Raw genomic sequence first — 24,493 nt, 5'->3', positions numbered from 1 at the left:
ATAATTACAGTGTAATATGTGCCACATGGCTCTGAGTGATAAAGCAATGCAATTATAGTCTATTATTTTCAACAAAAACAAGGATAATAAACCAGAATGGATAATAAACTAGAAACCCAGTATGACTGTATTAACTGGTGCACTTCATGAACAACAGAAAAAAAGAGTTCTTCTCTTAAATATCTTGTTCTTCATGTCTCTGTCTCTATTTCAGATTCATCATGGCAGCCATGGACAAACTGAGAAGTAAGAAAACAGAAATTATTGACACTTTGAGTGGAGACCGACGAATCTTCGACAAAGTTCAACAGGGAGGTGTCTTAACTCTACGTGAGTACAGGAACGTCACCAACATCAACAGAGAGACTGAAGAGGGGCACGTCATTGCACTTGTGGATAAGATCATGAATAAAGGAGAGGAGACCTGCCAAAAGTTCCTGACCCTCCTGCAAACTGATGAAGAGATTAAATCGACTTACTCAGCGTTGGAGAAGATACTAACAAACACCTGCATTTTACCTACGCCTGTCCAACCAGCTTCTTCTGATAACCTTGGTATGTTAACATACTATTTTATACATTCGACATTTTTCATATAGAAGCCCATAGTGTATTTTACATGAAGTTAGCAACTGAAGGCTTCATCAAAAATGGTTTAATGTTTGGAAATGTCATTCTGTTTCACTCTGATTTCCTCAGATGGTGATTCACAAGAGAGCAAAAGACGAAAGGAGGTGAGGTCTAATGTTACCTATGTACCTGATGTTCAAATAACACACTTTATGTTACATGGCTTGAGTCACTATGTTTAGTTAGGGTATCTTAAAAAGACAAGAAGGAGTTTAAATACCTTTTCCTCCTCACAGATACCTTTAAGACATATTGTCATCTCAAAGCCTGAAGACACATGCTTATTAGCTTGTATTAGCTTTGTAATACTGTAATACCTCATAACATTCCCCTAAAGGAGAGGTTTACTATTTCGCAAGTATCTATTGAATTTACAGTCTTTTAGTGAAAAATGTGAATCCATCCTCTAAGTAAAACTAAGTATGTCAAAAATGATCCATACTCATCAGTTTCCACATCAGATTATACATCACCAAAAACACTCTTGCACACCTCAATAGTCTTTATGACAGGTGCATTGGTCAAGTAATAACATACTAAAAAGAAGAAGGTGTCAGGTTGTACAAATATCCAACCATAGTTGTGTTTTCATTGTTTTTAGGATGAGCCTTATCAGTTGAACAGCCATCCCGTCGGCCTCTGTGTGATCATGAACAACGAGAATTTCAAGAATAAAGAACAGAGAGAAGGAACTGACAAAGATGCTCGTATGTTACAGAGAAGACAAATTCACAGTTTTACACTTCTGCTCTGTTTGTTAGTGGTTTAAACTTATTGTGTTTTAACTTCAATTTTCTACAGGACGTTTGGCAGAGGTGTTCAGCAGGCTGGGGTTCAGAGTCCTGATGTGTAAAGACCAAGAAAGGGACCAGATGGTTCGTGCACTGAAATACTTTGCTTCTCCGGGTGACCTGTCTCAGCTGCAGGAGTTCAATGCAAAGGAATGGTCTGGCAGTGAATTCACTGATCCTCAGGAGGCTCCTAAACATGGCGATGCCTTCATCTGCTGTGTTCTGAGTCATGGAACAAAGGGTGTAGTTTCAGGGGTGGATGATAAGCATCTCTCCATTAAAGAAATAACTAGTACATTCAAGGCAACAAAACAGTCACCCCTCACTGGCAAGCCCAAAGTGTTCCTGATCCAGGCCTGCCAGGGGCGTGGGGTACAAAAAGGAGTGCCATTACCAGATCTGAAGTTTGATGACTCTGAATCAGTATCCATCCCTGAGGACGCTGATTTTCTGGTTTTCTCGGCCACTGTTGAAGATTGTGCAGCAGCAAGAGACCCAAATCATGGGAGCTGGTTCATCCAGTCTGTGTGTAAGCACCTGGAGGAGGATTGTCAGAGGTAAATGTAAAACTAATTATTATATTTTCAAATATTTACCAATAAAAATAATAACCTTTTCTGGTTCACAATATTTCATCAATCTGTTGATATTCTAGTTAATGCAGTGTATACTGTACCATTTGTTTGATCATAATATGTGCACTGACAATGAGTAACATGTTTTTGTACACTGTGTATTGTTTCAGTGGTAAGGACATCGCTGAAATCTTTTACCGTGTGAAGAATGAAGTTAGCTTGAAAGACGGCGTCTGTGACTCAGGTGCATTCAAGCAGATGCCTGAAACCAGGGACACACTGAGGAAGAGTCTTGTGTTGTTGCCACGTCGCAACTGAAGCTTTAATCTCTACAAATCATTTAAACACATGATATTTCATGTCTTAAATCAGGACTGTTTTCTTAAGATATACTTTTATCTCTCTTTGTCACTATTATTGTTCATTTTATAAGCAATCACATTGAATCATTGTGTTTTATATTATGTGTCCAAATTGTCTTAATAAATCTATTTTGCACAAAGTGTGATGATCATTGGTGGTCTATGGTTTAATAAAGGTTTTGATAAGGAATGAATACTGGGACATTTATTTACCTGTGAAAATGTAGTGTCTTCATCTGAAGCAGTCTTTTTTCTTTTACAAATTATGCCAATATTCGTGGTTTAGAAGAAATATTGACTACTTAAACAATAATAGCAAAGCTTCAGTACATTTATATGAAACAACCATAAGTAATCATGGCATCATGCTGTAGCTGTTGTAGGCAAATAAAGGCCTGTAGGAAAAATCTGGGTCAACTAAGATTTGGGCCTCAAAAACTGAAGATTGACTATTTAGAGATTACATCCACTCTTCTACATCTCTTCACAAATCCACCATAAATTACAATGTAAACACAATGATACATTTGACTTTATAAGACCTTAAAAGTTGCATAATACTGGAACATAACATCATTTGGCCCATCTGTCCAGAACAGACATGATGACGTAGTAACGAGGACACTGTTTATTGCATGTTGAACCGCTGAGGAGGTGGGGCTAGTTTGAACTGTAATGTCCAATCATGAAGCTGGAGCTGTGAAAACGACAGGAACTTCGAGAAAGAAGACTTCTTGACTGTAAGTTAACTATGCTTCAATTTAGAACTACAACAACTAGTTTGTAAATGATACTTTGCAGTCTGTGTGAAAAAGAGGAACAGTAGTGGCGCCATGGAAATCCCACTTTAGACATTATAGACGTTTAACATGACGCTGTGTAGGACGTAACGTAACATATAGAAAACGAAAGAAGTTTGTTTGGATCCCAACCAGCTTGTTACATTTTAATATCCATAGTAGCTCATTTTTCAGTCACACGTGCAACTTAATTTGTCTTAAGAAACATGTTGCCTCGTGAGTGATGAACACGAGGTTAAATGAATGGTAATATGTGCCATGCAGATGATGGCTCTGACTGCTATAGTTACCGCGACTATAGTAACCATCAGTCAAAAACAGGGTTTGACTATTTCCACAAAAAACTCAATATTGACTGATGTTTGGTCAATTATTGTTCTTTATAAGTGATTTATAGGTTTAAACGACACAAATAAAAATAAATGAATTCAAACTTAACTATTTTAAAATCCCCATTAATCTATTTAGCAGTCAGACATGCAACAGTTAGCTTACTGTCACTCTAGTAAAAACACTACAAAATGAATAATTACAGTGTAATATGTGCCACATGGATCTGAGTGATAAAGCAATGCAATTATAGTCTATTATTTTCAACAAAAACAAGGATAATAAACCAGAATAGATAATAAACTAGAAACCCAGTATGACTGTATTAACTGGTGCACTTCATGAACAACAGAAAAAAAGAGTTCTTCTCTTAAATATCTTGTTCTTCATGTCTCTGTCTCTATTTCAGATTCATCATGGCAGCCATGGACAAACTGAGAAGCAAGAAAACAGAAATTATTGACACTTTGAGTGGAGACCGTCGAATCTTCATCAAAGTTCAACAGGGAGGTGTCTTAACTCTACGTGAGTACAGAAACGTCACAAACATCAACAGAGAGAATGTAGAGGGGCACGTCATTGCACTTGTGGATAAGATCATGAATAAAGGAGAGGAGACCTGCCAAAAGTTCCTGACCCTCCTGCAAACTGATGAAGACATTAAATCAACTTACTCAGCGTTGGAGAAGATACTAACAAACACCTGCATTTTACCTACGCCTGTCCAAGCAGCTTCTTCTGATAACCTTGGTATGTTAACACACTATTTTAGTATACATTCGACATTTTTCATATAGAAGCCCGTAGTGTATTTTACATGAAGTTAACAACTGAAGGCTTCATCAAATATGGTTTAATGTTTGGAAATGTCATTCTGTTTCACTCTGATTTCCTCAGATGGTGATTCACAAGAGAGCAAAAGACGAAAGGAGGTGAGGTCTAATGTTACCTATGTACCTGATGTTCAAATAACACACTTTATGTTACATGGCTTGAGTCACTATGTTTAGTTAGGGTATCTTAAAAAGACAAGAAGGTTTAAATTAAGTTTAAATACCTTTTCCTCCTCACAGATACCTTTAAGACATATTGTCATCTCAAAGCCTGAAGACACATGCTTATTAGCTTGTATTAGCTTTGTAATACTGTAATACCTCATAACATTCCCCTAAAGGAGAGGTTTACTATTTCGCAAGTATCTATTGAATTTACAGTCTTTTAGTGAAAAATGTGAATCCATCCTCTAAGTAAAACTAAGTATGTCAAAAATGATCCATACTCATCAGTTTCCACATCAGATTATAAATCACCAAAAACACTCTTGCACACCTCAATAGTCTTTATGACAGGTGCATTGGTCAAGTAATACCATACTAAAAAGAAGAAGGTGTCAGGTTGTACAAGTATCCAACCATAGTTGTGTTTTCATTGTTTTTAGGATGAGCCTTATCAGTTGAACAGCCAGCCCGTCGGCCTCTGTGTGATCATGAACAACGAGAATTTCAAGAATAAAGAACAGAGAGAAGGAACTGACAAAGATGCTCGTATGTTACAGAGAAGACAAATTCACAGTTTTACACTTCTGCTCTGTTTGTTAGTGGTTTAAACTTATTGTGTTTTAACTTCAATTTTCTACAGGACGTTTGGCAGAGGTGTTCAGCAGGCTGGGGTTCAGAGTCCTGATGTGTAAAGACCAAGAAAGGGACCAGATGGTTCGTGCACTGAAATACTTTGCTTCTCCGGGTGACCTGTCTCAGCTGCAGGAGTTCAATGCAAAGGAATGGTCTGGCAGTGAATTCACTGATCCTCAGGAGGCTCCTAAACATGGCGATGCCTTCATCTGCTGTGTTCTGAGTCATGGAACAAAGGGTGTAGTTTCAGGGGTGGATGATAAGCACCTCTCCATTAAAGAAATAACTAGTACATTCAAGGCAACAAAACAGTCACCCCTCACTGGCAAGCCCAAAGTGTTCCTGATCCAGGCCTGCCAGGGGCGTGGGGTACAAAAAGGAGTGCCATTACCAGATCTGAAGTTTGATGACTCTGAATCAGTATCCATCCCTGAGGACGCTGATTTTCTGGTTTTCTCGGCCACTGTTGAAGATTGTGCAGCAGCAAGAGACCCAAATCATGGGAGCTGGTTCATCCAGTCTGTGTGTAAGCACCTGGAGGAGGATTGTCCAAGGTAAATGTAAAACTAATTATTATATTTTCAAATATTTACCAATAAAATTAATAACCTTTTCTGGTTCACAATATTTCATCAATCTGTTGATATTCTAGTTAATGCAGTGTATACTGTACCATTTGTGTGATTATAATATGTGCACTGACAGTGAGTAACATGTTTTTGTACACTGTGTATTGTTTCAGTGGTAAGGACATCGCTGAAATCTTTTACCGTGTGAAGAATGAAGTTAGCTTGAAAGACGGCGTCTGTGACTCAGGTGCATTCAAGCAGATGCCTGAAACCAGGGACACGCTGAGGAAGAGTCTTGTGTTGTTGCCGCGTCGCAACTGAAGCTTTAATCTCTACAAATCATTTAAACACATCTTGTCTTAAATCAGGACTGTTTTCTTAAGATATACTTTTATCTCTCTTTGTCACTATTAATGTTCATTTTTTAAGCAATCACAATGAATCATTGTCTTTTATATTATGTGTCCAAATTGTCTTAATAAATCTATTTTGCACAAAGTGTGATGATCATTGGTGGTCTATGGTTTAATAAAAGTTTTGATAAGGAATGAATACTGGGACATTTATTTACCTGTGAAAATGTAGTGTCTTCATCTGAAGCAGTCTTTTTTCTTTTACAAATTGTGCCAATATTCATGGTTTAGAAGAAATATTGACTACTTAAACAATAATAGCAAAGCTTCAGTACATTTATATGAAACAACCAAAAGTAATCATGGCATCATGTTGTAGCTGTTGTAGGCAAATAAAGGCCTGTAGGAAAAATCTGGGTCAACTAAGATTTGGGCCTCAAAAACTGAAGATTGACTATTTAGAGATTACATCCACTCTTCTACATCTCTTCACAAATCCACCATAAATTACAATGTAAACACAATGATACATTTGACTTTATAAGACCTTAAAAGTTGCATAATACTGGAACATAACATCATTTGGCCCATCTGTCCAGAACAGACATGATGACGTAGTAACGAGGACACTGTTTATTGCATGTTGAACCGCTGAGGAGGTGGGGCTAGTTTGAACTGTAATGTCCAATCATGAAGCTGGAGCTGTGAAAACGACAGGAACTTCGAGAAAGAAGACTTCTTGACTGTAAGTTAACTATGCTTCAATTTAGAACTACAACAACTAGTTTGTAAATGATACTTTGCAGTCTGTGTGAAAAAGAGGAACAGTAGTGGCGCCATGGAAATCCCACTTTAGACATTATAGACGTTTAACATGACGCTGTGTAGGACGTAACGTAACATATAGAAAACGAAAGAAGTTTGTTTGGATCCCAACCAGCTTGTTACATTTTAATATCCATAGTAGCTCATTTTTCAGTCACACGTGCAACTTAATTTGTCTTAAGAAACATGTTGCCTCGTGAGTGATGAACACGAGGTTAAATGAATGGTAATATGTGCCATGCAGATGATGGCTCTGACTGCTATAGTTACCGCGACTATAGTAACCATCAGTCAAAAACAGGGTTTGACTATTTCCACAAAAAACTCAATATTGACTGATGTTTGGTCAATTATTGTTCTTTATAAGTGATTTATAGGTTTAAACGACACAAATAAAAATAAATGAATTCAAACTTAACTATTTTAAAATCCCCATTAATCTATTTAGCAGTCAGACATGCAACAGTTAGCTTACTGTCACTCTAGTAAAAACACTACAAAATGAATAATTACAGTGTAATATGTGCCACATGGATCTGAGTGATAAAGCAATGCAATTATAGTCTATTATTTTCAACAAAAACAAGGATAATAAACCAGAATAGATAATAAACTAGAAACCCAGTATGACTGTATTAACTGGTGCACTTCATGAACAACAGAAAAAAAGAGTTCTTCTCTTAAATATCTTGTTCTTCATGTCTCTGTCTCTATTTCAGATTCATCATGGCAGCCATGGACAAACTGAGAAGCAAGAAAACAGAAATTATTGACACTTTGAGTGGAGACCGTCGAATCTTCATCAAAGTTCAACAGGGAGGTGTCTTAACTCTACGTGAGTACAGAAACGTCACAAACATCAACAGAGAGAATGTAGAGGGGCACGTCATTGCACTTGTGGATAAGATCATGAATAAAGGAGAGGAGACCTGCCAAAAGTTCCTGACCCTCCTGCAAACTGATGAAGACATTAAATCAACTTACTCAGCGTTGGAGAAGATACTAACAAACACCTGCATTTTACCTACGCCTGTCCAAGCAGCTTCTTCTGATAACCTTGGTATGTTAACACACTATTTTAGTATACATTCGACATTTTTCATATAGAAGCCCGTAGTGTATTTTACATGAAGTTAACAACTGAAGGCTTCATCAAATATGGTTTAATGTTTGGAAATGTCATTCTGTTTCACTCTGATTTCCTCAGATGGTGATTCACAAGAGAGCAAAAGACGAAAGGAGGTGAGGTCTAATGTTACCTATGTACCTGATGTTCAAATAACACACTTTATGTTACATGGCTTGAGTCACTATGTTTAGTTAGGGTATCTTAAAAAGACAAGAAGGTTTAAATTAAGTTTAAATACCTTTTCCTCCTCACAGATACCTTTAAGACATATTGTCATCTCAAAGCCTGAAGACACATGCTTATTAGCTTGTATTAGCTTTGTAATACTGTAATACCTCATAACATTCCCCTAAAGGAGAGGTTTACTATTTCGCAAGTATCTATTGAATTTACAGTCTTTTAGTGAAAAATGTGAATCCATCCTCTAAGTAAAACTAAGTATGTCAAAAATGATCCATACTCATCAGTTTCCACATCAGATTATAAATCACCAAAAACACTCTTGCACACCTCAATAGTCTTTATGACAGGTGCATTGGTCAAGTAATACCATACTAAAAAGAAGAAGGTGTCAGGTTGTACAAGTATCCAACCATAGTTGTGTTTTCATTGTTTTTAGGATGAGCCTTATCAGTTGAACAGCCAGCCCGTCGGCCTCTGTGTGATCATGAACAACGAGAATTTCAAGAATAAAGAACAGAGAGAAGGAACTGACAAAGATGCTCGTATGTTACAGAGAAGACAAATTCACAGTTTTACACTTCTGCTCTGTTTGTTAGTGGTTTAAACTTATTGTGTTTTAACTTCAATTTTCTACAGGACGTTTGGCAGAGGTGTTCAGCAGGCTGGGGTTCAGAGTCCTGATGTGTAAAGACCAAGAAAGGGACCAGATGGTTCGTGCACTGAAATACTTTGCTTCTCCGGGTGACCTGTCTCAGCTGCAGGAGTTCAATGCAAAGGAATGGTCTGGCAGTGAATTCACTGATCCTCAGGAGGCTCCTAAACATGGCGATGCCTTCATCTGCTGTGTTCTGAGTCATGGAACAAAGGGTGTAGTTTCAGGGGTGGATGATAAGCACCTCTCCATTAAAGAAATAACTAGTACATTCAAGGCAACAAAACAGTCACCCCTCACTGGCAAGCCCAAAGTGTTCCTGATCCAGGCCTGCCAGGGGCGTGGGGTACAAAAAGGAGTGCCATTACCAGATCTGAAGTTTGATGACTCTGAATCAGTATCCATCCCTGAGGACGCTGATTTTCTGGTTTTCTCGGCCACTGTTGAAGATTGTGCAGCAGCAAGAGACCCAAATCATGGGAGCTGGTTCATCCAGTCTGTGTGTAAGCACCTGGAGGAGGATTGTCCAAGGTAAATGTAAAACTAATTATTATATTTTCAAATATTTACCAATAAAATTAATAACCTTTTCTGGTTCACAATATTTCATCAATCTGTTGATATTCTAGTTAATGCAGTGTATACTGTACCATTTGTGTGATTATAATATGTGCACTGACAGTGAGTAACATGTTTTTGTACACTGTGTATTGTTTCAGTGGTAAGGACATCGCTGAAATCTTTTACCGTGTGAAGAATGAAGTTAGCTTGAAAGACGGCGTCTGTGACTCAGGTGCATTCAAGCAGATGCCTGAAACCAGGGACACGCTGAGGAAGAGTCTTGTGTTGTTGCCGCGTCGCAACTGAAGCTTTAATCTCTACAAATCATTTAAACACATCTTGTCTTAAATCAGGACTGTTTTCTTAAGATATACTTTTATCTCTCTTTGTCACTATTAATGTTCATTTTTTAAGCAATCACAATGAATCATTGTCTTTTATATTATGTGTCCAAATTGTCTTAATAAATCTATTTTGCACAAAGTGTGATGATCATTGGTGGTCTATGGTTTAATAAAAGTTTTGATAAGGAATGAATACTGGGACATTTATTTACCTGTGAAAATGTAGTGTCTTCATCTGAAGCAGTCTTTTTTCTTTTACAAATTGTGCCAATATTCATGGTTTAGAAGAAATATTGACTACTTAAACAATAATAGCAAAGCTTCAGTACATTTATATGAAACAACCAAAAGTAATCATGGCATCATGTTGTAGCTGTTGTAGGCAAATAAAGGCCTGTAGGAAAAATCTGGGTCAACTAAGATTTGGGCCTCAAAAACTGAAGATTGACTATTTAGAGATTACATCCACTCTTCTACATCTCTTCACAAATCCACCATAAATCACAATGTAAACACAATGATACATTTGACTTTGTAAGACCTTAAAAGTTGCATAATACTGGAACAACATCATTTGGCCCACCTGACCAGAACAGACATGATGACGTAGTAACGAGGACACTGTGTTCATTGCATGTTGAACCGCTGAGGAGGTGGGGCTAGTTTGAACTGTAATGTCCAATCATGAAGCTGGAGCTGTGAAAACGACAGGAACTTCGAGAAAGAAGACTTCTTGACTGTAAGTTAACTCTGCTTCAATTTAGAACTACAACAACTAGTTTGTAAATGATACTTTGCAGTCTGTGTGAAAAAGAGGGACAGTAGTGGCGCCATGGAAATTCCACTTTAGACATTATAGACGTTTAACATGACGCTGTGTAGGACGTAGCGTAACATATAGAAAACGAAAGAAGTTTGTTTTGGATCCCAACCAGCTTGTTACATTTTAATATCCATAGTAGCTCATTTTTCAGTCACACGTGCAACTTAATTTGTCTTAAGAAACATGTTGCCTCGTGAGTGATGTACACGAGGTTAAATGAATGGTAATATGTGCCATGCAGATGATGGCTCTGACTGCTATAGTTACCGCGACTATAGTAACCATCAGTCAAAAACAGGGTTTGACTATTTCCACAAAAAACTCAATATTGACTGATGTTTGGTCAATTATTGTTCTTTATAAGTGATTTATAGGTTTAAACGACACAAATTTAAATGAATTCAAACTTAACTATTTTAAAATCCCCATTAATCTATTTAGCAGTCAGACATGCAACAGTTAGCTTACTGTCACTCTAGTAAAAACACTACAAAATGAATAATTACAGTGTAATATGTGCCACGTGGCTCTGAGTGATAAAGCAATGCAATTATAGTCTATTATTTTCAACAAAAACAAGGTTTGACTCCATGGATAATAAACTAGAAACCCAGTATGACTGTATTAACTGGTGCACTTCATGAACAACAGAAAAAAAGAGTTCTTCTCTTAAATATCATGTTCTTCATGTCTCTGTCTCTATTTCAGATTCATCATGGCAGCCATGGACAAACTGAGAAGCAAGAAAACAGAAATTATTGACACTTTGAGTGGAGACCGTCGAATCTTTGACAAAGTTCAACAGGGAGGTGTCTTAACTCTACGTGAGTACAGAAACGTCACCAACATCAACAGAGCGACTGAAGAGGGGCACGTCATTGCACTTGTGGATAAGATCATGAATAAAGGAGAGGAGACCTGCCAAAAGTTCCTGAACCTCCTGCAAACTGATGAAGACATTAAATCAACTTACTCAGCGTTGGAGAGGATACTAACAAACACCTGCATTTTACCTACGCCTGTCCAAGCAGCTTCTTCTGATAACCTTGGTATGTTAACATACATTATTTTAGTTTAGTATGCATTTGACATTTTTCATATAGAAGCCCGTAGTGTATTTTACATGAAGTTAACAACTGAAGGCTTCATCAAATATGATTTAATGTTTGGAAATGTCATTCTGTTTCACTCTGATCTCCTCAGGTGAGCACTTTAAAATTGTGTTGTACTTGTGACAATGACAATAAAGATCTATTGTATTCTATTCTATTCTAGATGGTGATTCACAAGAGAGCAAAAGACAAAAGAAGGTGAGGTCTAAGACATATTGTCATCTCATAGCCTGAAGACACATGCTTATTAGCTTGTATTAGCTTTGTAATACTGTAATACCTCATAGGAAGGAAAAAAAAAACAATTCCTTAAAAGAGAGGTTTACAATTTTTCACACATCTTGTTCTGCTCTCAGAATGAATGATTTAACGGTAAGAAATTCTTCTTAAGACGCACACTCTGGAGCTTTATTTTGAAGGCTACAGTAACGTAGCAACCAGCAGTTAAGAAGGACGGCTGGTCAATTTGAGTCATCCTCGTCATGCTCACGAAGGCAATGGCTGTAAGTTTGCTGATTTAAAGTAATGTATAATATGTGATGACAGGTTGGTGAGTTTATTCTAATGTGTAATGTTTATTATATAACTTAAGTGAAAAGTAATTTGTGAACTGATATAAGGCATAGAAAGAAAGTGTAAAGTGAGCGTTGCTTAGCAACAATGTATATCTGTTAGGGTAAACGGCTCTTTTGCGCCGTGTCGTTTTTTAGCTATTCTTTAAGTGTTATTATTGTTTATTGGTGTTTGTTGGTTTTCTTTGCAGCGTGTCGCTGAGATTTTGTATTGTTTTTTATTTTTACAGTTTCACTCGTGGTATTCTAGATAAGGAAATAAAGGGAGCAAGACGCTCCGATCCTGGTCCGGAGAGTACCTGAGTTTAACTGACTGTTGAACTGTGTCAACGTATTCAAAAGCAAACAACACACAGGGAGAACAGTACAGTGAAAAGCCATACTACAGTGAGTGAAGAAACGACAAAGACTCAAGCATGGCCAGCAACAATGTATCCAGCGTCGTCGGAAGTGAAGCGGTAAACTTCAAAGAGAAACCACAACGCCCGCCTTCCCCCAAAGCATCGGTTTATGCCACATCGAGAGCTAGTGCTAGCTCCAACCGTTCATCTTCCTCATACATGTCTGTCCTGGAGGCTGCCGCCAGAGCCAGAGCTTCAGCCGAAGCAGCAGCAACCAAGGTAGCCTATGCCAAGAAACAGTTGGAAATTAAAAGGCGAAGAGCTGCGCTAGAGATAGAATTAGAAGAACTAGAAATTGAGAAAGAAGCAGAAGCTGCACGGGTGAAAGCAGAAGTTTTAGAAGCAGCTGCAGCTGTAGAAAATGAAGATGTGCTAAGTGTGAGAAGTGATGTCCTGCCACCTGTGACTCAAAAGCGCACTGAAGATTATGTGCAATGCCAATCACAGCCCAGCTCACAGTCCCTTTCGCACTACAGTGGAGTCTGGCGCGAGAATAACGCCATACAGTGGCCACCATCTGCAGCAGCTGACGACAAGCCCCCGCTGAACGCCTTTAGACCACCAGTGAATGAGCGTGAGGAATGTAAGCAGTACCAAGAGGAGATCAGCACGCAGTATTACAACTCCTCACCTCACAATGCAGTCAGACAGCGTGAGTACAGCCCAACAAGGCAGTCAGCATCTGCAGCTGCAACCACGCCACTTCCAGATGACTTCAGATCTCCTCCGGATTACTTCAGCCACCCAGCACAGCCTCCACCTGCAGCAGGATGCACACCTGCACCAAAGCCACTGAACAATCCACATAGTGTACAACAGGTTCAGTACTCTCCTCTTCACGCCAACACTCCACCTATGATAGACTTTGCCAAGTTTCTTGCACGCAGAGAATTAGTGACTACTGGCCTCACAAAATTCGATGACACACCAGAGGACTTTAGGGCATGGCAGTCGTCATTCTTTAATGCAACGCAGGGCTTAGGGTTATCATATAGTGAAGAATTGGACCTTCTAGTGAAGTGGCTGGGTAAAGAGTCATCTGAACATGTGAAGAGGATCCGTGCTGTTTACGTCACAAACCCCAAAGCTGCCCTACATCTGTCCTGGGACAGACTTCAGGAATGCTATGGCACACCTGAAATAGTGGAGAACGCCCTGTTCAAAAGACTTGATAGCTTCCCCCGTCTGTCTGCTAGAGACAACACAAAGCTAAGAGAGCTCAGTGATCTTCTCATGGAGCTGCTAGCAGCCAAAAATGATGGATATCTCCCTGGCCTGGCCTACCTCGACACTCCTCGTGGGATAAAGCCCATAGTGGAGAAGTTGCCTACAGGCCTGCAGGAAAAATGGCTCAACACTGGCTCAAAGTACAAGGAACAGCATAGGACAACTTTTCCTCCTTTTTCATTTTTTGTGGACTTTGTCTATAGCCAAGCCAAGGCCCGAAATGACCCAAACTTCATATTGTCAATCAACAGCCAGCCGTACAGCAAAGGTGAGAGAACTCCATCTAAGCTTAGTGGATTCAAGACTGCTATTGCTGTGCACAAGACAGAAGTGTCTGCCACTGTTGACACAGGCTACACAGCTGCTACAGACAACGATACAGCCCGATACTGCCCTGTGCACAGAAAAGCTCATCCCTTGGAAAAGTGCAGGTCATTTAGAATGAAAACACTGCAAGAACGGAAAACCATCTTAAAGGAACATAAACGCTGTTTCAAGTGCTGCTCCCCAAACCACCTGGCTAAGGATTGCCAGGCAACACTGAAATGCGGTGAGTGTGACAGCGAAAGACACTGCTCTGCAATGCACCCAGACACTTTCCTGCCTTCCCCTCTATCACTCACTCCACGAACAGACACAGCGGCTCAAGGCAGTTCTCCACTCGAGGTGACGTCACGATGCACTAAAGTCTGCGGCAAGGGCAGCCTCCCACACTCCTGCTCAAAGGTGTGCCTGGTGCGCGTCTTCCCCCAAGGTCAGCCAGAGCGCTCCATCAAAATGTACGCCATACTCGACGATCAGAGTAACCGCTCTCTGGCCCGCTCTGAATTTTTCCAGCTGTTCAAAGTCGAGGGCAGCCTCTCTCCTTATCTGATGAAGACTTGTGCTGGCACCACAGAGATGACAGGAAGAAAGGCAGCAGGCTTTCAGATCGAAGCAGTGAACGGAGGCGTGTGCCTGGACCTTCCACCACTCATCGAGTGCAACGAAATAATGACCAATAAATCTGAGATTCCAACTCCAGAGGTAGCCCTCGCACACAATCACCTGAAACATATTGCTCCTCACATTCCCAAGCTGGATCCTGACGCTGACATGATGATCCTGTTAGGGAGAGACATGATACGCGTGCACAAGGTGAGAGATCAAGTTAATGGTCCTCATAACGCACCCTTTGCTCAGCGTCTAGACTTAGGCTGGGTGATTATAGGTGAAGTGTGCCTCGACAACGCTCACAAACCCACCCTGAGCGTCTTCAGAACACACGTGCTCCAGAATGGACGCCCGTCACTCCTCACTCCTTGCCACAACAGCATCAGCATTAAAGAAAAACCGTGCTACGGCGGGGAGCACAGGTATGGCCACTCTACACACACACTGAAGCCTATGCCAGCTGAGGAACAGCTTGGGCTGACTGTTTTCCAGCGAACAGACAGTGACAATAAGTATGCCATGTCCTTTGAGGATGAACTCTTCTTGAAAATAATGGAAAAGGAAGTTCAGCATGATGAAAAGAACAACTGGACAGCTCCCCTACCATTCAAGTCACCTCGTCCTCCACTCCCAAACAACAGAGAGCAAGCACTGTCACGTCTCAGCTCTCTGCGGCGCACTCTGAGCAAAAATGCTGAGATGAAGCAGCAGTTTTCCTCCTTCATGGAAAAGCTCTTTGAAAATAAGCATGCAGAAAAGGCACCGCCTATCAATGACACACAAGAACACTGGTACTTGCCCTTTTTCGGAGTGTATCACCCCCAGAAGCCTGGGCAAATACGAGTCGTGTTTGACTCAAGCGCTCAACTGCATGGCCTCTCCCTCAACTCAGTGCTGCTCACAGGCCCCGATCTGAACAACACTCTCCTGGGTGTGTTGCTGCGTTTCAGGAAGGACCTCATTGCAGTCACTGCAGACATCCAGCAGATGTTTTATGGATTCCTGGTGAAGCTTGAGCACAGAGACTACCTCAGATTCCTGTGGTATAAAGACAATGACCTGTACAAAGAGATTCAAGAGTACCGCATGCGGGTACATGTCTTTGGCAACAGCCCATCACCAGCAGTTGCCACCTACTGTCTCCGGCGAGCAGCTCAAAAAGGCGAAGCAATGTATGGTGGCGATACAGTGCAGTTTGTTCAGAGACACTTTTATGTGGATGATGGGCTGATATCAGTGCCTACAGAGTCTGCAGCCATAGATCTACTCAAACGTACCTGTGCGTCACTCGCAGAGTCCAACTTGAAACTGCACAAAATTGCATCAAACAGCGTCGCTGTGATGAGAGCCTTCGAACCCGAAGAACTGGCCTCCGACATCAGAGACTTGGGCCTAGATGATGAGACTTTGCCTGCGCAGAGGAGCCTGGGCTTATGCTGGGACATCAACACAGACATGTTCACCTTCAAGGTAGCTGTCACTGACAAGCCTTACACCCGTCGTGGGGTGTTATCAATAGTTAATAGTGTCTTCGACCCGCTAGGACTAGCAGCCCCAGTGACAATTAGAGGCAGGCTGCTGCTGCGAGAACTGTCCAGTGGAGTCCAGGACTGGGACAGTCCTCTCCCTATTGAAAAGATGAGCACATGGGAAATTTGGAAATCATCACTCGAGGAGCTGAGCAGCCTCCATGTGCCACGCTGCTATGTTCCAATGTCGCTCTCAAAACCCATGTACACAGAACTTTGCCTTTTTTCTGATGCCTCCAACTGGGCCATAGGGGCAGTTGCTTACTTAAGAGCTGTCACTGAAGAGGGCGGTTGCGAAGTTGGATTTGTAATGGGAAAAGCTAAACTGTCACCGCAGCCAGAGCCCACAATCCCACGCCTCGAGCTCTGTGGGGCCGTCCTGGCTGTTGAGCTGGCGGAGCTGATCTTGGATGAACTGGACCACAAGCCAGATGCTGTTAAATTCTACTGCGACAGCAAGGTGGTCCTCGGATACATCTTTAATGACTCAAAGCGCTTTTTTGTATACGTGCACAATCGTGTGCATCGCATACGCCAGACAACATCTCCTGAGCAGTGGCATTATGTGCCCTCGGAACAGAACCCAGCTGACTTAGCTACCAGGTCAGTAGCTGCATCACAGCTGATGGACTCAATGTGGTTCAAGGGACCTGGCTTCCTCCACAAGCTTCCAAAGCCAGACACGCATGAGCACTTTGAACTGATAGAGCCGGAAGTGGATGTGGAAGTCAGACCACAAGTGACTGCTTTAGCCACTCACATCGAAGTCAAGCCGCTCACCTCTGAAAGATTTCAGCGTTTTTCCACATGGAACTCCTTACTGAGAGCTGTCTCCCTTCTGATACATCAGGTGCGTTCTCACAAGTCAAGCTCCATCTCAAACACTTCACAGCACACGTGTAAAGGATGGCATCAGTGTAGTAAGCCTTACACTCCTGAAGAACTCGCAGCAGCGAGGAGACTCATAATAGAGACTGTTCAAAGAGACTCATTTCCAGGCGAACATGCTGTTCTTCGAGCAAAGAAAGAAATCCCTAATTCAAGTCCGCTCCTGACCCTTGACCCCTACATCAGTGACGGCCTACTGAGGGTCGGTGGGCGTCTCAGACATGCCTCCCTGGAATCAGAGGTAAAACATCCTATTATCCTCTCAAAGAATAGCCATGTTACAAAACTGCTTGTGGAACACTATCACATGCAAGTGAAGCACCAGGGGCGACAGTTCACAGAGGGCGCCATCAGAGCAGCTGGACTATGGATTGTCGCTGGCAAAAAGTTGATTAGTTCTATCCTCCATCACTGTGTGACATGTCGTAAGCTCAGAGGAAAAATGGAAGTGCAAAAAATGGCTGACCTCCCTCCAGAGCGGCTCGACACCTCTCCACCCTTCAGTTACGTGGGGCTGGATGTATTCGGTCCGTGGACAGTGGTGACCCGACGCACTCGAGGAGGCGCAGCGCAAAGCAAAAGGTGGGCAATTCTGTTCACATGTATGTGCACTAGGGGTGTACACATTGAAATTATTGAGTCTATGGATACAGCCAGCTGCATAAATGCATTGAGGAGATTTTTTGCAGTCAGAGGCCCAGCAAAGCAACTCAGGTCAGACAGGGGTACCAACTTCATTGCTGCCAGTACAGAACTGGGAATGAGTTCTTCTGATGAAAAGCAGAACAGCATCCTGAATTATCTCCACAGCAAGGGCTGCACATGGGAGTTTAACCCCCCGCATGCGTCCCACATGGGAGGTGTGTGGGAACGAATGATTGGGGTAACACGCAGAATATTAGACTCTATGCTTCTGCAAAACAAACATACTTACCTGACACATGAAGTTCTGTGCACGCTGATGGCAGAGGTGTCTGCCATAATCAATGCAAGGCCACTGGTCCCGGTCTCATCTGATCCCTCCTCTCCAGTCCTGCTGTCTCCTGCCATGCTCCTGACACAAAAGCCAGGCCTGCTCGCTCCCCCGGGCATCTTCACTGAAAAAGACCTCCTGAAAGGCCAATGGAGACAGGTGCAAGCGCTGGCTAATGAATTCTGGAGCCGTTGGAGAAATGAGTACCTGAGCACTCTTCATCCAAGACGTAAGTGGCACAGGTCACATCGCAACCTTCAACCTGGGGACATTGTACTGTTAAAGCAAACTCAAGCACCAAGAAATGAGTGGCCAATGGCTCTGGTCACATCAACCTCTCCGAGCAGTGACGGAAAGGTCCGTAAAGTCGAGGTGAAAACATCATCCCAAGGCACTTCAAGGACTTACCTGCGGCCCATCTCTGATGTAGTCCTCCTCCTAGAAAAAGACTAAAAAAAAAATAATAATAATAATAATAATAATAGTGTATATATATATATATATAGATATGTGTGTGTGTGTATATATAGAGTACATATATTATATATATATTTGTTTTAAAGGGTTTGAAATAGAATGGTTTGAAGTTAGTGGCATTATATGCCAGACGGGGAGTGTTCTGCTCTCAGAATGAATGATTTAACGGTAAGAAATTCTTCTTAAGACGCACACTCTGGAGCTTTATTTTGAAGGCTACAGTAACGTAGCAACCAGCAGTTAAGAAGGACGGCTGGTCAATTTGAGTCATCCTCGTCATGCTCACGAAGGCAATGGCTGTAAGTTTGCTGATTTAAAGTAATGTATAATATGTGATGACAGGTTGGTGAGTTTATTCTAATGTGTAATGTTTATTATATAACTTAAGTGAAAAGTAATTTGTGAACTGATATAAGGCATAGAAAGAAAGTGTAAAGTGAGCGTTGCTTAGCAACAATGTATATCTGTTAGGGTAAACGGCTCTTTTGCGCCGTGTCGTTTTTTAGCTATTCTTTAAGTGTTATTATTGTTTATTGGTGTTTGTTGGTTTTCTTTGCAGCGTGTCGCTGAGATTTTGTATTGTTTTTTATTTTTACAGTTTCACTCGTGGTATTCTAGATAAGGAAATAAAGGGAGCAAGACGCTCCGATCCTGGTCCGGAGAGTACCTGAGTTTAACTGACTGTTGAACTGTGTCAACGTATTCAAAAGCAAACAACACACAGGGAGAACAGTACACATCTATTGAAATTTAGTCTTTTAGTGAAAATTGTGATTTGCAAAAGATGAAAGGAGGTGAGGTACCTGATGTTGAAACAGCACACTTTATGTTATCAGGTCATAGAAATATCCAACCATAGTTGTGTTTTCATTGTTTTTAGGACGAGCCTTATCAGTTGAACAGCCAGCCCGTCGGCCTCTGTGTGATCATGAACAACGAGAATTTCAAGGATAAAACAATGAGAAGAGGAACTGACAAAGATGCTCGTATGTTACAGAGAAGACAAATTCACAGTTTTACATTTTTGTCATGTTTTTAAACTTAAATGTTTTAACTTTTTTTTTTTGCTATAGGACGTTTGGCAGAGGTGTTCAGCAGGCTGGGGTTCAGAGTCCTGATGTGTAAAGACCAAGAAACGGACCAGATGGTTCGTGCACTGAAATACTTTGCTTCTCCGGGTGACCTGTCTCAGCTGCAGGAGTTCAATGCAAAGGAATGGTCTGGCAGTGAATTCACTGATCCTCAGGAGGCTCCTAAACATGGCGATGCCTTCATCTGCTGTGTTCTGAGTCATGGAACAAAGGGTGTAGTTTTAGGGACTGATAGGAAGCACCTCTCCATTAATGAAATAATTAGCACATTCAAGGTGACAGATGACTCAGCCCTCACCGGCAAACCCAAAGTGTTCCTGATCCAGGCCTGCCAGGGGGCTTGGCTACAACCAGGAGTGTTAACACCAGATCTGCAGACTGATGACTCTGAATCAGTGTTCAACCTTGATGAAGCTGATTTTCTAGTTGCCATTGCCACTGTTGAAGATTATAAATCAATAAGACACACAATTCATGGAAGCTGGTTTATCCAGTCTGTGTGTCAGAAGCTGGAGGAGGATTGTCCGAGGTAAATGTAAAACTAATTATTAAATGTTCAAATACTTACTAATAAAAACATTATAGCCTTTTCTGGTCCACAATATTTCATTAACCTGTTGATATTCTAGTTAATACAGTGCATACTGTTTATCATTTGTTTGATTATAATATGTGCACTGACAGTAAGTAACATGTTTTTGTACACTGTGTATTGTTTCAGGGGTGAGGACATTTCCAAAATCTTTTACCGTGTGAAGAGTGAAGTAAGCTTGAAAGAGGGTTCCAAGACACCAGGTGCAGTCAAGCAGATGCCTGAAACCAGGGACACGCTAACGAAGAGACTTGTGTTGTTACCGCGTCACAACTGAAGCTTAATCTCTACAAATCATTCAAACACCCTTATGTCTTAAACTAGGGATGTCTTTTCTTAAATATATGTATTTATCTTTTATCTCTCATTGTCACTATAAATCTTTATTTTTTAAATAATCCTTTTAAATATTTTAAATTCCATATTTTCTCAATAAACATTTTTGCTCAGACTGTTATGATCATGTAGTATCCAAGATTTAATGTTGATATATAAAGGCCTAAACACTGGACTCTGGTGAGATTTGCATTCCTTAATTTCCTATTCATATTTTGTGCTTGAAACCTCCACAGATAAAAAAAAAAACAAACATTTAAATTACAAATTAGGTCTATGTTCATAGTTTAGAACAAATATTTAGTATTCAAACAAAAATCGTTAAGTATAAGTTAACATACATTGCTGTATCTCTTTTAATCTTCATTTATTGGTGGGAATTATGACATGTGCCCTCAGGTACAACCCCTTAAACTTTTTATAAATCACTTTTAGTTTATTGAATTAATTAAAAGAAGTAAGCTAACAGGACATATTGAAAACATACTAGGCTGTTTTCATTCTTTACAACAGTGCTGAAAAAAACTGCATTCTAGCTAATGTTTATGTATCTGCAACATCAAGAGAAAAACTATTCATCGGTTTGTTTTTTTCAAAAGTTAAGCAGTTATTATTTTCTCTCATACTTTTAATGACATATATTAACATATTCAACCAACGAACCTTATAAATCAACCCACAAGATTTGTGTTTGAGAATAGCGTCCAGATTCAATTTGGCTGCACGCATACAAAACATAATTACGGTACTGTGTTTCCAGAAATTCACATTTGGCTGCACGCTTACATCCATCTTTACGGTACTCAATCGCGTTGCCATGGCAGCTCTTCGTGTATCTGAACAGACGCTGGATATAAAAGTACAGCGAAAAGCTGCTCGGTACAAAAATGATAAAAACAATCTATCTGTCGCGTCAAAAGTGTTTCTCTTAAACCTGGTTCGCCTACGCACCGACGTATTTAGCTTAGTCTTGAATAAAGCCTTATATAAAGGCAGCGTTTAGTATGCAAGCACCGCTGGAAGACGACACTCCTGCCTTGGCAGAAATTGAAGGACCAGACCACGGAGAGGACTTGAAAGCCTCTGACGAAGCTATCACATTTATGTCCAGCATTGGTGAGTTGACTTGTTTTCTTTCTAGTCTAGCCTATAGAGTCAAAGACAGGCACTGCGTATGCCTGAGAATTAGCACCACCTGGTTCTGACACATCTTGACAAAGAAGCTGTTCATTTCAACTAAGACATGTTTTAAACTGTCTTGTTATGGCTTTTGTCTAAAATCTAAACTTGCCCCAATCTCGTCAGAGCCTGCAGAGCTGCAGAAGTGTGTGTTTCCAGACTCCCTGGTGACTGTGTCAGAGGGCGGCCGAGACCTGGGCAAGTTCAATGTGACGGTGGAGTTTGCCCTTAGAGTCCAGCAGCCTTGTATGCTGCTGCACGCTCAAAGCCAAGGAGCCATCGACGACTCCCCTTGTGGAACAACAGTGACAGGTGAGTGCAAAGATAAGATGATCTCCATTGTTTTTGTCCATTTACTGCACACTTTGTTTTCATTTCTTTTTTCTCTGCCTTCAAATTGAAGCCTACCTAACCACAGACCTGGAGGTGCTGGAGGAAGATTACCACGAGTATGTCCAGGTGAGTCATTGCAAGCTTTCCTGGGCTGTCTCATTTCAACATACACACTGTAAATCAGCTGTTGCACTGTGTGTAAACATTGTACCCTGACACTTGCCTGCCTTCCATTCTTATGCCACCTTGTCTGTTATTATTTTGCATTTCTTGTCTTTAAACACACGTACATCCCTTCTGCAGCTTGAGGGCCATAGCTTGGAAAAGAGGTGTCGCATGGTGCAACACGACGGGCACATGGTGATCGATAAAGTTACCACTGTAGGAGAGGTGAGAGATAAGTGGTAGAATGAGAGTCAACTGCCCCAAATCTTAACATTTTTATGTAAAATAGTCGCTATTAAAAACCTAAAATCTGAAATGACTTGTACTTATACTGCCTTGCAAAATCGGTATCTAAATGTCCATCTGAACATTTCTAATAGGATTTTTTTATTTTACACTGCCACAATGATATACATTTATGAAAACATAATTCTCTTTACCTCAATTGTACACCACCGATCATAAAATTCTTGTGTGATAACTGTGAGGTGTAATTGTTTTTGTATGTGTGTGTGCAGGAGGTGATGAAGGAAAGTGTTTCTTATCCCATGTCTGCTCTAAGAGGGCTGGTAACTGAGGGTTCCAACTTACTGCTGATGCGTCTGATTGCTTTGAGGAAGAAGGTGCCTGAACAGATGACCTTCATCTCCTTCGACCAGGGATTACGCATCATCCGCACAACCTTTGTAAGAAATTCAGTCCGGGTGACACCTCTCGCTCATTCAGTGTTTGATTTTTGAATGTGAGTAAGTGCAGCCTGTTTTTCCTCTCACGCTGAACGCTGATTATCTGTTTGTGGTCAGAGCGAGCTGGGCCTGAAGCAGATGGAGATTGAGGGTGAAACTGTAGAGGTATTTGGGATAGAGAGGATTGTTCACTCTGTGGAGGACAGCCCCACTACCTGGCAGTGCTACTTCCTGCCTGATGGGTACGTTCAATAAGTACACTTATCCACATATTTTCCACTGTGACAGTCTCACTGCCAATTTCAATTCAAAAGAATGGTTGTCTTTATTTTAAAGTAAAAATGTAAATGTAAAAATGTGTCATTTTTTGGTAAAGAAAGAAAGAGAGCTTAAAAAAGTTAAAAGTTCCAATACGCCACAAGTGAAAAACCCCTGTACCCACGATGAGGAAATGCATTTATGACTTTGATGCTCAGTAAATAAAAAAATAGCTATAACTTCATGAATTTGTTGAGCGATATGTTTTCTTTTATCAGGCATTTGGCCAGCAGAGTGCAGGTGGGATCACCGGTCACAATGAGACTTGTGCAGCTGCCATCACTGCTAGAAAAAGGTAGCATTTTCCACACGCATAAAAACTCACTCTCGCATGCAACAGAGTCATTGATGTTTGTATGTGTGTGTGCATGTTAGGTGGTTTTGAGAACGTCCCCCTGGTTTGGGAAGAAGACATGCAGATGCGTTCCAGGTTCCTGGACAGAAAGGTGAGCAGTAATGTTAACATATGATAAAAACAGTGTCTCAATATGTGACCCATTTATTCAGATTGACTATACCTGAATAGTACCGTTCCTCTGATACATCTCATTGTACAATATAAATCATTTAAGCAGAATATGACAGTATGTTTATGTCTCTGTGTGGCAGGAGGAGCTGAAGGCGGACCATGCCTCATACCTGAGACAGCATCCAGAGATCCGCGCCCTCACATCTGACTTCTTACAGTTCTTGCTGCTGAGAAAACCAGATTACGTCCTCCAGTTTGCCAGAGATTACTTCCTCCCATTTTCTTCCCACCGTCCTCCAGAACCACATCTGAAAGCCCCATCACCGTGAAAGCACAACTATTCTTGAAAACAGTCTTTCATAAATTCACAATAATTCACTTATTGAATTAACATGAAGTCTAGAAACTGCATTTGTTTTTTGTTTTGAGTGATAGATGGTTAGTGGTATAAAGGGAAACATGGTGGAAATTAACAATAACTCTCAAGCCTGAACTGTGTAATCTCGCCAAAAAACTATGTAGATCAGAATAAATGGTTTTATTTCAAACACAGTGGTTGTAGTTTTGTTTGACGTTAGTACACTAACTTCATCATTAACCTGACAAGCTCTTCAAAGTAAAAGAGGAAGATAAGAAAGGAAAAGACGTGGCAAA

The 24,493-nt window shown here is 40.8% G+C and overlaps 6 protein-coding genes across 6 annotated transcripts in view; 5 read left to right on the top strand and 1 right to left on the bottom strand.

The window, feature by feature from the left end:
• Positions 1–2,314, top strand: part of LOC128369579 (caspase-8-like) — a 2,917-nt gene extending 603 nt beyond the window's left edge. The window contains exons 2-6 of the mRNA XM_053330656.1: positions 215–555; positions 700–734; positions 1,232–1,337; positions 1,432–1,978; positions 2,167–2,314. Of these exons, the coding sequence (XP_053186631.1) occupies positions 222–555; positions 700–734; positions 1,232–1,337; positions 1,432–1,978; positions 2,167–2,314 (1,170 nt within the window). The 5' untranslated portion in view covers positions 215–221. The remainder of the gene's footprint in view (positions 1–214; positions 556–699; positions 735–1,231; positions 1,338–1,431; positions 1,979–2,166) is intronic.
• pecr (peroxisomal trans-2-enoyl-CoA reductase) overlaps positions 1–24,493 on the bottom strand; it is a 200,450-nt gene that overhangs the window by 101,256 nt on the left and 74,701 nt on the right. The gene's annotated exons all lie outside the window — the stretch shown is intronic.
• LOC128369371 (caspase-8-like) lies at positions 3,076–6,034 on the top strand. The gene is made up of 6 exons (XM_053330401.1): positions 3,076–3,098; positions 3,898–4,238; positions 4,386–4,420; positions 4,927–5,032; positions 5,127–5,673; positions 5,862–6,034. Exons 2-6 carry the CDS (start codon positions 3,905–3,907, stop codon positions 6,007–6,009), a joined length of 1,170 nt encoding a protein of 389 aa, XP_053186376.1. The 5' UTR covers positions 3,076–3,098; positions 3,898–3,904; the 3' UTR covers positions 6,010–6,034.
• On the top strand, positions 6,764–9,722 carry LOC128369370 (caspase-8-like). The gene is made up of 6 exons (XM_053330400.1): positions 6,764–6,786; positions 7,586–7,926; positions 8,074–8,108; positions 8,615–8,720; positions 8,815–9,361; positions 9,550–9,722. Exons 2-6 carry the CDS (start codon positions 7,593–7,595, stop codon positions 9,695–9,697), a joined length of 1,170 nt encoding a protein of 389 aa, XP_053186375.1. The 5' UTR covers positions 6,764–6,786; positions 7,586–7,592; the 3' UTR covers positions 9,698–9,722.
• LOC128369372 (caspase-8-like) lies at positions 10,444–20,797 on the top strand. The gene is made up of 6 exons (XM_053330402.1): positions 10,444–10,474; positions 11,267–11,607; positions 11,834–11,868; positions 19,551–19,656; positions 19,744–20,290; positions 20,483–20,797. The coding sequence occupies exons 2-6, from the start codon at positions 11,274–11,276 to the stop codon at positions 20,628–20,630; spliced, it is 1,170 nt and encodes a 389-aa protein (XP_053186377.1). The 5' UTR covers positions 10,444–10,474; positions 11,267–11,273; the 3' UTR covers positions 20,631–20,797.
• catip (ciliogenesis associated TTC17 interacting protein) lies at positions 21,694–24,380 on the top strand. The gene is made up of 9 exons (XM_053330654.1): positions 21,694–21,805; positions 21,995–22,180; positions 22,272–22,327; positions 22,505–22,591; positions 22,885–23,052; positions 23,170–23,294; positions 23,589–23,667; positions 23,751–23,816; positions 23,980–24,380. The coding sequence occupies exons 1-9, from the start codon at positions 21,694–21,696 to the stop codon at positions 24,166–24,168; spliced, it is 1,068 nt and encodes a 355-aa protein (XP_053186629.1). The 3' UTR covers positions 24,169–24,380.

The sequence above is a fragment of the Scomber japonicus genome, chromosome 12, assembly GCF_027409825.1.
Source record: "Scomber japonicus isolate fScoJap1 chromosome 12, fScoJap1.pri, whole genome shotgun sequence".
Lineage (NCBI taxonomy): Eukaryota > Metazoa > Chordata > Actinopteri > Scombriformes > Scombridae > Scomber > Scomber japonicus.
The sequence above is the reverse complement of the archived record's forward strand: the minus strand, read 5'-3'. Positions and strand labels throughout refer to the sequence as shown.

Excerpts from the sequence above, each read along its gene's own strand:
- LOC128369370 (XM_053330400.1), top strand. The coding sequence starts at position 7,593 with ATGGCAGCCATGGACAAACTGAGAAGCAAGAAAACAGAAATTATTGAC. Across the intron at positions 7,927-8,073 it reads AGCTTCTTCTGATAACCTTG|ATGGTGATTCACAAGAGAGC; the intron begins GTATGTTAACAC and ends TGATTTCCTCAG. Across the intron at positions 8,109-8,614 it reads AGAGCAAAAGACGAAAGGAG|GATGAGCCTTATCAGTTGAA; the intron begins GTGAGGTCTAAT and ends CATTGTTTTTAG.
- LOC128369372 (XM_053330402.1), top strand. The coding sequence starts at position 11,274 with ATGGCAGCCATGGACAAACTGAGAAGCAAGAAAACAGAAATTATTGAC. Across the intron at positions 19,657-19,743 it reads AGGAACTGACAAAGATGCTC|GACGTTTGGCAGAGGTGTTC; the intron begins GTATGTTACAGA and ends TTTTTGCTATAG. Across the intron at positions 20,291-20,482 it reads CTGGAGGAGGATTGTCCGAG|GGGTGAGGACATTTCCAAAA; the intron begins GTAAATGTAAAA and ends GTATTGTTTCAG.
- catip (XM_053330654.1), top strand. The coding sequence starts at position 21,694 with ATGCAAGCACCGCTGGAAGACGACACTCCTGCCTTGGCAGAAATTGAA. Across the intron at positions 22,181-22,271 it reads TTGTGGAACAACAGTGACAG|CCTACCTAACCACAGACCTG; the intron begins GTGAGTGCAAAG and ends TTCAAATTGAAG. Across the intron at positions 23,053-23,169 it reads GCATCATCCGCACAACCTTT|AGCGAGCTGGGCCTGAAGCA; the intron begins GTAAGAAATTCA and ends GTTTGTGGTCAG.
- LOC128369371 (XM_053330401.1), top strand. The coding sequence starts at position 3,905 with ATGGCAGCCATGGACAAACTGAGAAGCAAGAAAACAGAAATTATTGAC. Across the intron at positions 4,239-4,385 it reads AGCTTCTTCTGATAACCTTG|ATGGTGATTCACAAGAGAGC; the intron begins GTATGTTAACAC and ends TGATTTCCTCAG. Across the intron at positions 5,674-5,861 it reads CTGGAGGAGGATTGTCCAAG|TGGTAAGGACATCGCTGAAA; the intron begins GTAAATGTAAAA and ends GTATTGTTTCAG.